General features: G+C 35.1%; 1 protein-coding gene across 8 annotated transcripts in view; it reads right to left on the minus strand.

The window, feature by feature from the left end:
• The window catches only part of gpsm2 (G protein signaling modulator 2), a 61146-nt gene that overhangs the window by 14199 nt on the left and 28988 nt on the right, over positions 1–17959 (minus strand). For all 8 annotated transcript variants that reach the window (XM_028811076.2, XM_028811077.2, XM_051932613.1 and 5 more), the window contains 9 exons: positions 11816–12037; positions 11167–11302; positions 9158–9297; positions 8899–9022; positions 8301–8416; positions 5417–5572; positions 4238–4346; positions 3742–3871; positions 2342–2412 (listed from right to left, as the gene is read on the minus strand). In XM_028811076.2, coding sequence (XP_028666909.1) covers positions 2342–2412; positions 3742–3871; positions 4238–4346; positions 5417–5572; positions 8301–8416; positions 8899–9022; positions 9158–9297; positions 11167–11302; positions 11816–12037 — 1204 coding nt within the window. The remainder of the gene's footprint in view (positions 1–2341; positions 2413–3741; positions 3872–4237; positions 4347–5416; positions 5573–8300; positions 8417–8898; positions 9023–9157; positions 9298–11166; positions 11303–11815; positions 12038–17959) is intronic.

Genomic DNA, 17959 nt, shown 5'->3' on the forward strand with positions numbered 1-17959 from the left:
CAACTTGTCCAAATTTTACAACATCCCACATTACCGTAACTCCCTCCTGGCAGAAACCCCTTCTAATCTTATATCACAGCTCCAGTTGATTCAAAACTCTGCTGCAAGTCCTAACACAAACCAGAAACAATGAGCACATAACACCCATCCTGCTTCACATTCACTGGCTGTCTGTGTGTTACTGGATTGAACATAAAATTTTATTAATAACCTACAAAGTTTTAAATGGCCTTGCACCGAACTATATCAGTTTCTTTCTCCATCACAATGCTCCTGTTTGCCCACTAAGGTCCTCTGATTCTAGCAATCTTGTTGTGCATCACACTAACCTGCACTCTATGGGTGACAGGGCCTTCAGCTCTATAGAGCCCAGATGTTGGAATGACCTCCCAAAATTAATTAGATCAGCTGACTCAATGCATCCTTTTAAAAAAAACAACTTAAAACTACGCAGTTCAGGAAAGCGTTTAACTTAAAGTAACATTCTGCAACTTCTTTCAGTTTACCTCTCTGTCCAGATGCTCAGGACAATTTGGGTGTGTTATTATCACAAATTATTTGTTCAGACTTTTCTTCTAATATTGAATTTAGTATTTTACTCTGGTTTATTGTCTTTTATTCTATTTAGTGCTTTGTATATCTTGTATGTATCTGTTTTAGTATGCTATGCTGTTCTTTCTGAGACTCCGTAAAACGCCTTGAGCATGGGAAAGGTGCTAGCTATATAAATAAAATGTATTATTATTATTATTATTAAATCTGGAATCATATTATTTGATTCATTAAAGAACTTAATTAAATCTGTGCTGCTAATGTTTGTAAAGATTTCATATGATTTTCTCATTTGTCAAATTTGCCAATAGTTAGTTCTTTTTTTTCTTTCAGGTCAGTGTGGAATACTATTTAATGCAGGAAAGAACATAAGCTTTTCTTTTTTATATCTATATACATTTTTATAGTACTGCCTGCCCATGCAGTTCAGAAAAACTGGAATTTTGTTTCTCTCCACCTATGCTGTAATTTTTGGCATTGTAATTTAAGGCAGCATGTACTCTCTCTCTTTTTTGTCAAGTTACATGTATTCAAATCTTTTTCAGAGATGCATTATATATTAACTGATCAAAACATTAAAAAAATCAAATGAAACAAAATCAATGTTGGGAAATTTAACTGTTGACCTATTGTAGTGGACTACTAATTTACTCTTAATCTGAAAAAGCTATTGTACTTGACCTATTAAATGCAAAAGGGCCTAAATAATAAATTAATAGTTGAATCAAAAGTTTACATTTCTGGGATAGCAACTTGCATCAACATTCTGGAAACCACCCATTGTATGTGTATTTTGTTTAAACACACACAAAACACACTGGTTATATGTCCACTTAATTTGGTGAGCACTACACAGAGGTTAGCAAATTGTGATCTTCCAAGTATAAATGACAGTAACGAGATGTGTGGTACAATAATAAATTCAGGTGTGCTTTAGAAGGACCACAGCTGGTGCACCTGCCTGGAAAACAACTCAGTGCTTGAACATTGTACGTTTTGCCTGGCATACCATTCATGTAGTATACATCAGTTGGAAATCCTGTGTGATTAGTTAGTACACTTAAATTGTGTCTTTGTAATATGGAAGATATGACATTCGCAATTCCCTTTTCTCATATACTGTAACCCTGCACTCATCTATATATCTAGCTGATGCTTGCTTAAAAGACATGATATGACATAGTGTTTGCTCATGTTTAACTGTTGCTAATCTTGAGCCTCTATAGTCAGACAAACTGTAAAAATTGCCTTAATTAGGCTATTATCTTCCATCCAGAAGGCTAAATATCATCCCCTCCCCATAGACAAGTCACCACACAGTCCTCTTTCAATGGATTTCTCATTTCCCCACACACATCTTACTCATAATGGATGCACTATGCTATTCTTCTCAAGTGGCACAATTAAGATTGACAACAGCAGTAGTTAGAATTTTCTGTTCAAGTAACACAGGCCCGGCACAGGTAAAATGCTTTGTACCATAATTAGCTTTGTTAAATAAAAGCAATAATCACTACTATTATAATTCTGGTATGGCAAATGTTCATGCTGTAATTTTAATTAATTAATAAAAAAGCTTATTACTTAGGTAGAGAAATGGCAGAGCAAGATGTAGAGGACAGGAAGATTTGGAACAAGATGATCTGCTGTGGCGACCCCTAATGGAAGCAGCCGAAAGAAGACTTACTTAGGTAGAGAAAGCAAGTGTTGTTAGGGACTAGCACAAATACGCAGGCCATCCTTCATATACATTATTATTTTCACATATATTTAAAGCCAGGATGGATACCTTATCTGGAGTCAATTTCATGAGCTCCATGTTTTCCATGCTGTGTCTCCTTCCTGTTCTTGGCCTTGCACCTGAAAAGAAACAGAAACTTAATTTTATTTCCCATAGAATTAAAAAAATTGTAACATTTAGTCCCTGAATTGACAAATGCAATGAGGAAAAATTTCCAAGAATCAGATGATTGCATTACAATTTATCCTTCATCTAAAACAGCATAGTATGGTGGCTAAGGTTTCCACATAGATAAAACAAGGTAAGAAGTTCATTCTGTACCACTACTTCACATAGGCAATGTCCACATTTCTACATTTTCATTTAAAAACTCAAGCATTAATGTCCATTTTCACCTTTTGTTCACACTACTCTGGCATTTTTAACCCCGAAAACTGAGACTTTTCAAAACATTCTGCAGAGCCATATAATTCTGAAACCACTGACTCAGATTTGCAATTTAGATGGGTGAAAACAAAGACTTTCAGAAACGCAGATTCTAATTACACTCCGATTAGTTCCTGCTCTCATTCCCTCATATGGTCACCCTTTGCGAAAGAAAAACTTATGCAATCACAGCAGAGTTGCTTTCCATGGCACTAATTGTGTTGCTTACCTGTGTGCATCTAAATTGTGTTTTCTACAATTTGAATACTGTTTACAAGTCTAAAAGCCAAATAGTTTATTGGTTGCTACAGTTTTGCAATATATTCCATTGCCTATGTCATTACTGTCCCATCAAGAGATTTTCAGCCATCGTGTGCATGCCTAGTGTAGTGTATTAGTGTATGTCTACGTCATATACATTTTTGTGTTAATGTGAACATAGCCTTAATGGACTTGAGCACAACACTAACAATACAGTCATTTGTACTCCAAAAAACTAACCAACTCAAATACAATAATAAAGTACTTTTGTATGATGTTCACTTTGCAGAAATGCTGTTTTTAAAGTAAAGTCTAATTTCCTGTAATATCATAACTGAGACTGTAGTTATATATTGTATGCATTGTTTGTGTGTTTCACTTTCCATGCAACCATATATTTACTGAACCTTTTTAGTCCAACCTTAATTTTTAAATTAAGTAAAAAGCAGGAAAGGCAAGGACAATCACTGGGCAAAACACTCACTCATCTTGGGTAATTTAGAATCACTGATTGACCAACTCTATTTTGAGTGTGGGAGGAAACCTGGGGTACCCACAAAAACAAAAAAAAACCAAAAAAAAAAAAAACCACATACAGCTACAGGGAAAATGCGTAAACACCAGATAGGTTATGACCAGTTTGTACCCAGTTTCTGGAGTGTTGTGGCAGGTTCTGGCCTACTATGACTTTATTTCATTAAGTGGCTGTAAAAAATGAATCAAAGTTTTTTTCAATCTAAATTTAACACCGTAAAAAGTACCGTAAGAGCTGTAATCCATGTCATGGTTTTCAGAAAGAACTGAATTATTTGTGCTGTAACTGAGACCCAGAACCATTTGCAGGTCAGAAACATTCAATCTTGCGGTTAGTTCCCCACTTCGATCTCCTGTCTAAAACAAAGAGGAAAGAAGGACATGTAAAGGCAAGTAGATTTTCTGAGCCGGAACTGACCGGCTAGTAAAAGGCACCCATTCACCAAATGTTTAGGCCCTAAATCACAAACTGAGAACCACATGGCTGTCTAAGAAGCCTTCAAAAGAAAAAGCACAATATGTAAAGCTCCACAATGAGGGGAATTAAAACATAAAAAACACCAATATAAGCCATCTAAGAAACTAATTTCCCAGTGTAAAACAAATTTTTTACTAAATCATGTGAATTGAATTTGGATATGTTATCATTACTAATATGTGAAAAGGAAAAAAAGTCAGGCGAAATGTTTTTCACACCGATTTTTATATATATTTTTAGCTTACCTCTTTAGAAATTTCAAGATGTTTTTCTGCAAAGTGCATAGCTTGTTCATGGTTTCCAAGAGCGGTGTAGGCATTTCCTAGACTCCAACATGCTCTGCCTTCCCCAATCCTGTAATAAACAAACACTTGTCATGTTTGTGATTGGTGTATTTTGTGGCATAAGGCTAAAGATCATGAACATCCTTTAATTGTAAATGTTTGAGTGAAGCAGGTGTGAGAGGGAAAAAAAGTTTTACAGGCAATATGCCTCTGGCTTCAACAGCGTTTACATAGCTAATTTAACTACACAACTCCAGGGTGACATGCAGTCATGGAACTGTTATGCAAGTTATTCAGCCCACTAACCTACTATAGTCAATTACTCACTACCCTTTATTTACCTGCAACCGTAGGTCAAGAAACAAAACTTTGCAAAGCTTGCATCATTAATTACTTAAAAAGTTGAATATCACTGACATTCAAATTACATTAGGTTATAAAGTTAAAGAATATAATTTTATGCTCAAGATATTGCTGACTGTGTTGACATTTGAAATCAAATCAAGTTTTATTTCTCACATACAATTATATACACAGTACACTATAAAGTGAAATGCTTTGTTGCTAAACACCAAGACTGTGTATTACAAAAAAGAATACGTTTTTATTCTAGTTTCTCATTTGGGTGTTTATGCTTTGTTTTTTTGTGTGTACCAGCCACCTGCCAAGCACTTTTTTCAACGGAATAGCTTATATGAACCATGTTACTTTTTATTTTTGTTCATTTGTGCACAAATTAATTCTTATCATGGCTAGGCTTTTACTTTTCTCTGGATTGTCATTATTGCCAGAGTTATATGTTGTCACTGACCCCTTCCCACCTATAGTTTTAACCTTGAAGAAAAGAAACCAACTCTTCACAGATATTCGCAAAACATTATTTGGGTGAAGTCATGTCAGAAAGTAGTGTGCTTATTTTCAAATGTCATTATTTTAATATGTACTCATCTTTGTATGTATGGTGATTAAGTTGTCTATTTTAAAAATCATGGTAGTACAATACCTTGTATAATGTTGCACTATCAAACACTCAATTGTGCGCTTTTATTTTCAGTAGTAAATATATACATACTGTATATTAAAATTGTTACCAAATATGCTAAAAGCTAACAGTTACAGATATCAAAACCACTCTATTACCTGTCACTCAGTTCCTGAGCAATGATGAGGTGCTTCAGATGATAGTCAATGGCTCTTTCATAGTCCTGCAGCAACGTGTATGTGTTGCCAAGACTGTAGCAGGCCTGAGCTTCCACAGCACGGTCCTTCAGCTGACGTGCTAACTGCAGTGTTCTTCTGCAGAGGGAAAATACAACATTCAAACCATAACACTGCCTCTGAAGCTTCACAAACTACTATACACTTGATTTTTAGACACCAATTTTAAGCAATATTAGGTGTTAAAATATCTTGAGACTAAAAAAAAAATTTAATATTACAACATAACATAACACAGTATTCCCAGAGCATTCTATTAGCAAAAACCAGCACCGATCCTTGTGCCAGTCCTTCACAGAGTCCATTCAATCATTGGTATACTCACATTCACACTGCCAGTTAACCTCATACTGAAATCACTACATTATAGTCAGTACACAGTTCAGTCATGATTCAAATATATAATTAAATATGATATTGTTAAGAAGGGCCTGATTAAGTTTACCGGGGTTGAACTAGTATCCTCTCCAGGGCTGGTTCCCATTACATACTTAACACTGCCAGAACAGAGACAGACACTAGTACCTCAAGCAGTCCACATGGGCATCACCCTACCTCACAACACCCTTAATGGAATTCCAGAGCGTTCTAATTGTGAGGAGAAGTTTGTAAGTTCTTCTCCTATCTGTGTAGATTTTACTTCAGGTGCTCCAGATTTCTTCACACATCCCAGGGCTGTGTATTGTGATATCTGGTGGTTCTAAACTAGCCCAGTGTGGGTATGTGCATAAGTGAATCCTGACAATGACGGAGGTCCCACTGGGGTCTGGCATATTGCACTGAACTAAGCAGGTTTGAAAGTATTTTGAGAATGTTTTATATTATGCCAGCTCATGACAGTATGTAGAAGCCTATTTGGGGAAAAAAAAGTTATTCACACATTCTACATGGAGTCCACAATAAACTTTATTTCAGGAGTCCTGTAGGATAGCTATTAATTACTTAAATCTAAAAATGGGACCAATTTTACAGTCAACACAAGCCCCCGATATTATAGCACATGACTGTTCTTATAGAGGTATTTAAAACAAGATGCAGATTTTTGGAAAATAAAATATTTCTTTGTTCAGTGTTATATTTTAAAACCTTTCAACTGAAGTATGTTTAATAATTTTTCCATGTGAAATGTCTCAAATTTTTGGCTAACTTGGGGCGGCATTTATAATTTTTAGAAAATTCTAATGTTCTGAATGATAATTACATTTGACAATATACTGCTTCAGAGGTGCAGCATCAATTAAAGATTTTTGACAGTTTAACTGTTTCAGCAATGCATCATTGCAAAAGGCTATTTGACAATTGATAACTTTTCCACAATTTTTGGCCGTAGCTTTCATTTAGATAACTTTAGTGAGTGACAGGCACTTGGCAGTGCACTCTTGTGACCGCATATCTTCTTGTCTGACATACCCAGTGGTTTAGTCCAACCAGTCTGCGACTCGCCCAGACAAAACCTCTGAGTGGGCTTAAGTGTACGTATGTATGAAAGCTAACAACCAGTGAATGCTATGACGAGGAATAAGGAAGGTGGGTATTTTGGACCTTGCTTGCATAAGAAAAGCTCATCTGTTTGATGTCTTGTGTTTTACATACTATGACAAAATGAAAAAAAAAAAGGAAAATAAAAAAAAGCAGATATTGAGGCTGAACTCACTGTACCTATTAATCTTTCACGTGGCTCTGGCTCCATCAGGCAGCATGTTATTGATTGTCAGAAAAAGGGGCAAACCCAACTGTGCTGGGAGTAGGGCGCACGGCCACTAAATGCCTGGCGATTTTCAGCTGTTTAAACTGACACAGTCTAGCAACAAGATCAACTACTGCCATCAGCAAATCTGACTTACCCAATAACTAGAAAGTAACATTGGATTAAGGAAAGTTTTATTTGACACTTAATTTGGCAATAAGGTGTTGAATTGTTTTTAAATAATGCACAAAACTCAAAAGATCTGAACATACACAGTGTTGTACAGATGGGTACACCCTTTTACCAAAATATCTAGTACAACATGTGTCCTATCAGGCACTTCTACAGACATGTTAGTTAACATCAAACTATCCACGTGGGGCAAATTTCATGCAGTTAACAGTGTGTGCTCCTAACCTCTCTCTCTCTAACACAAGCAACCTTATATTGTACAAAGCAGGAAGAAAAGAACAGATGGTGCAAGTAGTACAGAAAACAAATTTAATCTTAAATATGTTTAAAAAAAAAGTTGCCATAGAAGGAACAATTGTAGATAAAGTAACAATGGTACACATTATATGCTACAGTTCTGAACCTTTTAGCAAATTAATCATTATAGAAGAAATGGCAATTAAAAAATTAAAGCAACAGATGCTATGCATCAATAATTAAAAGGTTAGTCAAAATTAGAAAGAAATACCAAAAATCAGAATCATGAGAAATACATTAATACAATTTTATCATTTACTTTAAATCTTTAGTTTTCAGTGCTCTGGACAAATTTAACTAATGTGTTACATAAATGAAGCTTGAAATATCTACTTTAAATAGACATGCTTTTTCAAATCATATATGAAAAGAAATAGGGAATAGAGCTATAATGGCAGGGAAGCCAACAATAACATGACTTACGAATAAAAGGGAAAGTCAAGTTCTTTATTTATTTACTACATTCTGTTTATCTAAAGAGTGTATAGTTCGAAGACTCTCAGGGAAAGTAATTAAAAATATTAAAATAGAGAGAATGAAAGGGATCAGCAACAGTGTAAACCATAGGAGGCTGAATCTGGCAATATTTCTAGTTTTAAAGCTATGTAATGAATATACTGATTTACTTACTTGTAATGTTCAGATGCAACTTCAAATTCTCCAAGAAAAATGTAAGCATTTCCCAAATTGCAGTAGGCTCTTCTTTCAGCTGCTTTGTCACCAAACTCTTTGGCAATTAGGAGACGCTAAGAATAAACATTTCTGTTTAATTACATTTTTCATTTACGTTACATATTCAGAGTATCGTACTGAATTTAGTAGTACATAATGCAAAGCACATATAACAGTGCAAGAGCAATGCAAAATTAAAAAATAAAGTGGTCACATGGATTACACAATTATGAATATATAACATTTAAAATATTTTAACATTAAACATTAATATTAAAATGAATTAAAACTCAAATCAAAATACTTTAACAGAATTTCAAGTTTGACACTTGTATAACAGCAATATCAAACGAAATGCACACATTACTTTACTTTGTGACAATACTAGCAAGTTATCAGAAACTGACAAAATTATATTTTAAGCCTGGGTGGACTAAACAAAACACTTACATTCATATAATTAGCATCAAAACCCCCAAGACAAAAAGATAGAGAATTTATTTTAAATATCACCTAAGAAAATATCTACAAATATATTAAAATGTACGATAAATACCTGCTCATGTGATGTTACTGCTTTCCTGAAATTTCCCAAGAGGTAATGTGTATTCCCCAGATTTCCGTAAGTTCGTCCCTGAGCAGCTCGGTCACCCAACTCTTTAACAATCAAAAGATTTGCCCTGAAAAGTGAGATATTTACAAATATGTACACATGAGTTTGCAAGCTTAATAATCCAATTAGGTTGCACCAGTTTATAAAGAACAGCAAGTATGTACAGTATAATGAAATCCATCACTATATGCTCACTACTTACTCATAGTACTCTGTAGCTTTTTGTAGTGCAACAGTGGCTTCCTCTGGGAACTCGCCTGGATCTGCTCCAGTCCAGCAAATGCTTTTTCCCTTTGCATGGTAAACATTGCCGAAATTATAAAGCGCCCTTGCTTCACCCACCTAGAGTTAAGAGAACAACCCTTCACTTCAGTTCTTTTTTCCTCCCCACAAGATTTATTATGTATATTTCTATGTCACTGTAAAAGGCAACAAAGCACTGAGCATAACTCAAAGAGTGAAAAAAAAAAAACGGAAAATATGAACAATTTAAACAAGTTGAATGAAATGAGAAAATAATTATGAATGCAACTGAGGTACATAACCCTGCAAATCATTAATTGTATCTGAAGATTTTAAATATATAATAATAACAGTAATGTTAATAAACCAGCTTCTTCACAACATGATGACTTAAGTGCATGTTTTGAAAGTTCTAGCCTAGACAGAAGTCATGCTATTTCGACCCAATGGCACCAAGGAGGACCCCTTGCATCGACCTTTCCACTGTGGCTCAATAGGAGAAATCCATGATCACAAATTTAGCTGTGAAAATGGATTCTACTTTAAAACTTGATAGCCATGTGAACGCAGTTGTAAAATGTTGCTTTTTCCAGTTTAGGTGGCTTTCAAAAAATCAAGCCTGTTTTGTCTAAACGCAACCTTGAAACAGTGATACATGCTTTTATAACCTTTCATCTAGATTACTGCAATGCTTGCCTACAGCTGGTGCAAAATGCAGCTGCTCAATTTTTAACTGGTACAAGCAAGCATGAGCACATTACCCCGATTTTGGCTTCCCTTCACTGGCTTTCAGTTCGTTTTTAAATCCATTTTAAGATCCTTGTATTTGTTTTTAAATCCTTTAATGGATGTGCCCCATTTTATTTGCCGGAACTGCTGCACCCTTATGTACCGTCTTGCTCTCTCAGATCAGCAGACCAGATGCTTTTATGCGTTTCTAAGACACAATGCAAACTCAGAGGTGATTGGGCTTTTTCAGTTGCAGCTCCAAAACTCTGAAACGATTTGCTGTTGTACATTAGGCAGGCTCCTTCACTTGCTGTCTTTAAATCCTATTTAAGAACATACTTTTACTTCCTGGCCTTTAACCCAGTATGATATGTTGATTATCTGTGTACTTTTTATTATGAATTTCTTCATCTCTTATTTGTTTATGTGTTTCTGTTTCTTTTACCCTTTGGTTATTGTGTGTCTGATATGTTGGGTTTTATTGTACAGCACTTTTGGTCAGCCTTGATGATGTTGTTTTTAAAGTGCTTAATAAATAAATAAAAGTAAATGTTCTCACTGTGGCTCCTTTAGCGGTTACATTTTGATGGGAGAACCTGATCAATGTTGTTTGATTTACTGCCTGTGTCACCCAACCAAGTGAACTCACTTTTAACCATTATTTCCCTTATGGTAATTTGTTTGCATCTTACAGTCACTCTTTTAATTCAAGGAATTACATTTTAAAAAGCATATCCCTTGATAAATGCTACTAAATTATGTACATTTAGATGTAATGAGCCATCTTATTAATATGAATTTTTATATGCTGAAGAAACGTACACTCACAAATGTCAAGGGTGTTCTGTGTATTTCAGGTCTGTAAATTAAGTGCTTGTTTTTGTGGGAGGTGCCAACTCATATTTTACATTACTTACCCCACACCACTCTCAATATTTAATCACTGCGTTGCATACCATGAGATGTTTGTATGAGTCAATCTTCCTCTGTGTGTTATTAGGCAGAAAAACCCACAAATAAGTAATATTTAAAGAATATTTTGTAAGCCTATGGAAATCTTCATCTATTTTTTCTTTTAATAATAATAATAAATAATTCTTTACATTTATATAGCGCTTTTCTCACTACTCAAAGCGCTCTCCACACAGGGAGGACCCAGGGAGCGAACCCACAATCTCCTTACTGCAAAGCAGCAGCACTACCACTGCGCCACCTGTGAGGTGGATAAAATGAACTCACCTTGTCATTAAGCTCAGCTGAAATGTCCAGGTGCCTCTGACAACAAACAATGGCCTCGTCAAATCGTCCTAAAACCTTCAAAGTGTTACCTAGGTTTCCACTGGCTTTAGCTTCACCCAACTGGTCTCCAATTGTTCTGAAAGCAAAACATAATAAGCATGTTGAATTTGGCAGCCTCCTTATAATTAAATGGATTCTACGTTGTCAATAATGGACAGAGTGAACAATAGGAGGATGTGATATGCACATTTTTCAAGACACCAGCATGTTTATTCTTATTTCCATTGTGCACTTATAAAAGTTTTATTACAGTGACATAGGATTGATGTTTAAAACTGCAAATCACATTAAAACAGCAGTTCAACAAGCAGAAAAAATTTGCAATATTTGATTAACAAAAAAACAGAAGAAAGACTTTTGAATGAGATTTTTTTTAAATAACATTTGAGTAAACTGGGTGAAAGATTTCAGTACCATGTTTTGCATTTATAAGGAAAAAATTGTTTCCAATGTAATTATTTTTCAATATTAAAAATGCCTTTATAAAAATTACAGGAATATGAATTAGGCCACAGTTTACAACCAATTAAATGTTTTTTCTTCAACAGTATGAAATAAAATCATTTCAGGATACACTTTTCATACTCACCTTGTTAGTGTTAAATCATGGTGATGGTACTCAAGGGCTTTGGAATAATCATGCAAGTGGAAGTATGCATTTCCAAGCTGGCTATAAATTGCACTTAGAATCTGAAGGTCCTCTGTTCCAACCTGAATTGCTGCTTCGAAGAAAGACACACCAGCTCGATAGTCGCCTAGCTTACAGAGCCGTTCACCTTCTAGAGCAAGTTCAAGACATGATGCTTCCATTCTGTAAGTTAGGGAGTGAAGGACAAAGTACAAAAAAATAATCGATTAAGTACTAGTTCTACAATGTCATATGCACTCACTGAGCAAACAATTATTAGCAACACCTGTGCAACTGCTGATCCATGCAATAATCTAATTAATCAATCAAGTGGTGGCAACACAAGTACAACACATTGAATCTTGAGGTAGATGGAGTTTAATAATAGAAGACCTTGTTGGGTTCTACTCTTGTCAGCCAAGAATAGAAAGTGGAGGCTACAATGGACACTGGCTCACCAAAACTGGAAAGATGAAGACTGTGAAATTATAGACTGGTCTAATGAATCTCAATTTCTGTTGTAGCACACAGATGGTAGGGTCAGAATTTGGCACCAACACCATGAATCCATGCACTCAACATACCTTAAGTCCATAGTCCAGGCTGGTACTGGTGGTTTAATGTTGCCGGGAATGTCTTTCTGGCACACCTTGATCCAGTTCATATAAATCAATCGATGCTTGAGCACAACAACTGACTCCAGCTCTATTTGAGCATTGTTGCTGACCACATGCATCCTTACATGGCCACAATTTTCTAATAGCTACTTCCAGCATGATAATGCACCATGTCATTAAGCAAAAGTTGTCTAATTCTGGTTTCATGAACATGACAATCTGTTCATTGTTGTTCACTAACCTTCCCAGTCACTGGATTTGAAAACAATATAACCCCTTTTGGGAATGGCAGAACGGAGATTTTCAGCATCAATATGCAACCGACAAATCTGCAGAAATTGTGTGATATAATCATGTCAAAATAGACTAGGAGTTACATAACAGAAAAATCTAAACAAGAACTGAGGAACACCCGATCTTATGTTTTAGCTAAGCAAGTTTTTAAAGTATATTAAAATAAAATGCTATGGAAAAAAATTAAATTAAAAAAAAAAAAAAAGAAGTCAGATACACCAACATTGAACCTGCATCTACAATTACGCTTAAAAGATATTACAAATAATGTTTTTTTAGTTTAATTTACCAGTTAAAGGATTCCAACTTCCATTACAAGCATGTGTATGTGCATCTATACATTTTTCTGAACTGGATTACTGTGTGGCTAGTGCTGGGGGGGCCAGCGTCTGGTACCACTGGACACTAGATACACTTACGCACGTCCATGGAAACCCCCAGACTAACTGACATAGAGCTAATTTTGACTTCCCAATAAATGTAGCATGCATTTCTTTGGGAACTGAATGGAAAAGCAAAGTACCAGGAGAAAAATCTAAACAGAATGTCTTTATTTAAAAACAAAGCAGTCCTTAGAATTTGCATTGTTTGAAATGAAAGAAAGGCAAATGAAAAATAAAGGTTTAAAAAAATGTAACTTTACTTTTTAGTGACTGCCAGATCAGATGGGCCCCTCTACCACTACATATTTAATGTTGACTTTTTCAAATTATTGCCAATATCTGCTTGGATGTAGGAGAGGAGGTAGACAAAGCAACTGAAAACAAATATGCAGGGACTAACTTCCATAAAATTGCAATTGAATTAATATTATTGCAGAATATTGTACTTTCCAATAATTAGTGATTATATCTCCTTTTTCATTTTAGAATTTTAAAAATGAAAATGTGATCCACTCAGTCATCACAATCTCCATTGCTTGCCAATCAGAATCCAAAGAAACTTAATACATGTGGCCAGACAGGAAGTCAGAATTATAAGACATAATCTGAGTGGTCTGATAATTTTGTACCAGATGACAATTCTTAGAAAATTGGGATTTATTTTAGCTACATTCACCTTCAGTAATTCAGGAAGCATAGCTACTTTAGAGGACCCACTCAAGTCACTCTAAGAGTTCTTCTGTCCTGAGTGCAAAATGGTTTAGTTAGCAAAAAGCACAACCAGTAGCAAAACATTCAAAAGTATTGAGAGTATTCACATAAGTAAGATTTATTTGGCTAGCTTAAGCATCTACAACTGTATAAAACAGGTGTGTAAGAACGGTTTCAAAAAGTGATTTTAAACATTGTGTTGGGGTGTAATCTGCTATTTCATTGTGTTTTTAATCCAATTCTCCCTTTCCCTGTGTGGATTCAACAGAGAAGGCAAAATTTGTTTTCATAATAATAATTTGCATTTACTGTATATAGCACTTTTCTCACTACTCAAACTCCTTTACATAGTGAATGGGAGCCCACTTTTAACGAAGGATGCCCAGGGATCTTTTATGACCACAGAGAGTCAGGACGTTGATTTTATGTCTTGTTCGAAGGACAGTGCCATTTTTACAGCACAGTGTCCTCATCACTACATTGGAATCCACATTTAGACCACAAGGTAAGCACCCCCTGCTGGCATCACCAACACCTCATCCAGCAGCAACCCAAGCTTTTCTTAGGTGTTCTTTCTATTCAAGTACTGTCTGGGCCCAAAAATGCTTAGCTTCAGATGGATGACCTGTTCTTATGTAAAAACTTTAATCAAAGGACACTGAAAATTTGACTTTTACTTTGCAATGTAAAAGTGTAAAGAAAGACAAGGGAAACTGTTTGAAAATGTCAATTTTTTAATTTATGGGGAAATATAAAATAAAATCTGAAATAGCGTAAGACACTCCAATTGGGGGTGTTCATAAACACAAGACAAATGATTTACTTCATTATTTACATAACAAGCAAGAATAGTTGCATCAAATATTTGAAATATAATGTGTGCTTCAATTTAAAGTTTATTTTTTCACCCTCTTATAGAAGTCCATAGATCACTAATAAAGGATCAAAATTCAAAAACAGCTTCATATTCGTATTCACTGACCTTGAAATTGTCTAAAACAACACTCCACATGTTTATGTTTGACATTTGTCATTTTTAACCTTCAAGTGATTCTTACAGCACTAGAATAACTGGTTATGTATCAGATATCAAAAATATTATTATATTCATGATCAGCAACCTCAAAATACCATAAAATGACACTTTACATGTCTATATTACTGATCTGCATTTTTTTCAAAGTTTTGTGAATAGGAATAACTTTGAACCCTTGTATCCCATTATTGGGTGAACCTTAGGGGTTGGTTGATGTGGCATGCACAATTTCAAGTATTCCTGATCAATTCTGCTGAGGACACCCATTGGTTTAATCTTTATCATAAGAGAGTAAATTATTGCACAAAATATAGTCCAAAATGGCCTAAATATGAGGGTTTTTAGGGTCTAGAGGACCAAAAAAAGGGGAGGACACAAAAAACTCAAAACCTTCAATAACTAGACATCAAGATGATGTGAATCTGAATAATATTTAGTTATGGGGTAATTTCCCAAAATCGCACATCTTGGCAGTGGTTGGTAGAGTATCTACTTCGCCATGCCTCTTATCAGAAATGTAGCAAATAAACTTGCTTGGCCTGACTAAATGTTTTAGTGACAAACTGGTGTTACATTCTTGTTTACAACCTCATGAACACAGTATAGTATCCACCAACATATGCTAAGATGCCTCATGTAAGTCTCGCATCACAAGGTACCCAGACAGAAAATGACAGGTATAAGATATGCTTTATTTCCCATTGCACACCAAAAATGGCTTGCAAAAAGCCATAACTCATTTAGACTTCTTTCTAATTATAAGCTTTCCCAAATAATTACTGTTCTGACAATGAACTGAAATATAAAAATATCTTGCAGCCAGATCAGAAGCCTGAAACGTTTCATGCAAAGCACTTTTGTATATACTCATCTACATTCAACATTATGTAAGTGTTCCACGGTTTATCTGGGCAGCAGCAGTCACAAGCAAGAAGGTAATTATGAATGGGTTGCCAGTTTATTACAGGGTTTCACTCATAGACCCATACTCACTCTCGCAATTTGCCTCATAAATTCATCATTGTCCAGTCCTAAAACTCCAGCATTCAGAGACAAATCTGCAAGCTCCACAGGAAGCTACTATGAATGGCATTTGAATTTAGGATGCTGGATCTGAAAGACAGTCGCACTACCCTGTCATCCTGTTTTATTCACACATATTCTAGAGATATATATGAGAGACAAAGAAAGAGTGTGTTCTCAACCTGTAGCCTGCATCACTTGAACATGAGGCCCACAGAAGCTCCTAGATGTTACTGAATACACAATCACAACACAATTGCATTGATCACTCCTCTGTATATCTATATGTGCATTGTGTGTAAAGGCTTATAATCCTCTTATACTGTAATGTGTATGTCTGTCAAATTGGTTTAACAGAACCTTTTTCTGATGCTTCATGAGTGCTTTGCATCAAAAAAAAAATTCAAATGATGTTGGTACAAACAATACCAAAATTTACGGCAATTCTGGGTTTTATGCAGAGAACTCAGTAATTGCCCGCTGTTCACAACTTGAAGTCCTACCCACCGTTTCTCTTTATTTGTTTTAGCAAATGTGCTTTTTTTTTGGTTTTAAACATTGCAAACATATTTAGGAAAAGGAACTAGAAGCACTTTTTATGATTTTTATTTTAATCAAACTCCTTTTAAGTCTAAGTCTATGGACAATCCTTCACAGTTTTTCACTTCTGGAAAACATAGTTAGGTCCAGAAGTATTTGGACAGTGATACAATTGTTCTTAATTTTGACTCTGTACACCACCACAATGGAGTTGAAACAAAGCAATCAAGATGTGATTGAAGTATAGACTTTCAGTTTTAATACAAGGGGTTTAACAAAAATATTACCTGTCTTTTCTAAACATTTATTATAATACATTTGTATACATGGTCTCCCTATTTTCAGGAGACATGTTGACTTCTTATTCTGCGTCCCATTTAGCTTGCTGACAACTGGAGCTGCAGCCCTCAGTAAAGAAAGATTGAAAACCACTAATATGGTTTATGGAAGGGGCAGGGATGGTACTGATAAATAACTAAGTAATAGTATCAGCAAATAATGAAATAATGTGAACAATGTATTTTAAAAACTGAAGAGAAATGAATGCATTTTTTAATTTAATCAATTTAAATCACACCCAAAACAAAAGACATGCATACAAATTTTAAATTGAACCACACTTTCTAATTTATTATAATAAGAGGAAGGTCAGAATATTTATTTTTGCTTATGGTAAATGTTTAAAATGGGGTGGAAATTGTGGCAATGCACTTGCTTTTGGGAGGAGAGGATCATGTTAATGTCTAAATACAATTTTCTATTTACATCTCAAAGCCAATGAAAATGAGTTTTAGACATTAAGAACTGCAGCTGTTAAAATGTTGTGAGTGAACTGAAGTGTCTGATTAATTACAAAACTGTTTCAAGTTTTCTCACTGACCTTATATTATATGTTTTTCTATATATAAGGAGAGAAAAGAGGAGGATGAAGGGAAAGAAAAAGGAAACAAAAAGAAATCAATTGAAACATATGGCATTTTCAGCCTGGCCGCTCATGGGGTAACATTCATTAAAATTGTATAGCCAAAGCAAGATGGAAATACACAAGAAAAGAAAATACAAAACAAAAAAATCTATGCAACACCAGATTCTGCTTCAAAGTGAGTCAGGGAAGCTAGCAGATTCTTCATAAGCTCTCCTTAATTTGCATCACATCTCCTTTTGATTTGGTGTGTTCACTTGCCAGTGCCCGTTTTTATTTATACCCATGCAACTTCTCCAAAATATTCTCTTTTTTGCCCTATTAGCTGCTGCCTTCCCGGCTCCTTACAGAGGTAAAGGCAGCCAGAGGTGGGGATGGAGAGGGGATTATTGCAGTGTGACTTTTAAAGTTTTTTTCCCCGTTTACCTGAATAGAACATACATATAATTTCTATCTGGTGGTAAATGAAGAAACAGGTAAAAGACCAAGGTACAATGATCAATACAGAGTATTCTTAAGAAGAGCAAAGACTAAAGAAAAATAAGCATACACTATTAACAGCAACCAAGTCTAAAAAAA

The sequence above is a fragment of the Erpetoichthys calabaricus genome, chromosome 10 (genome assembly GCF_900747795.2).
Source record: "Erpetoichthys calabaricus chromosome 10, fErpCal1.3, whole genome shotgun sequence".
In the NCBI taxonomy this organism is placed as follows: domain Eukaryota; kingdom Metazoa; phylum Chordata; class Cladistia; order Polypteriformes; family Polypteridae; genus Erpetoichthys; species Erpetoichthys calabaricus.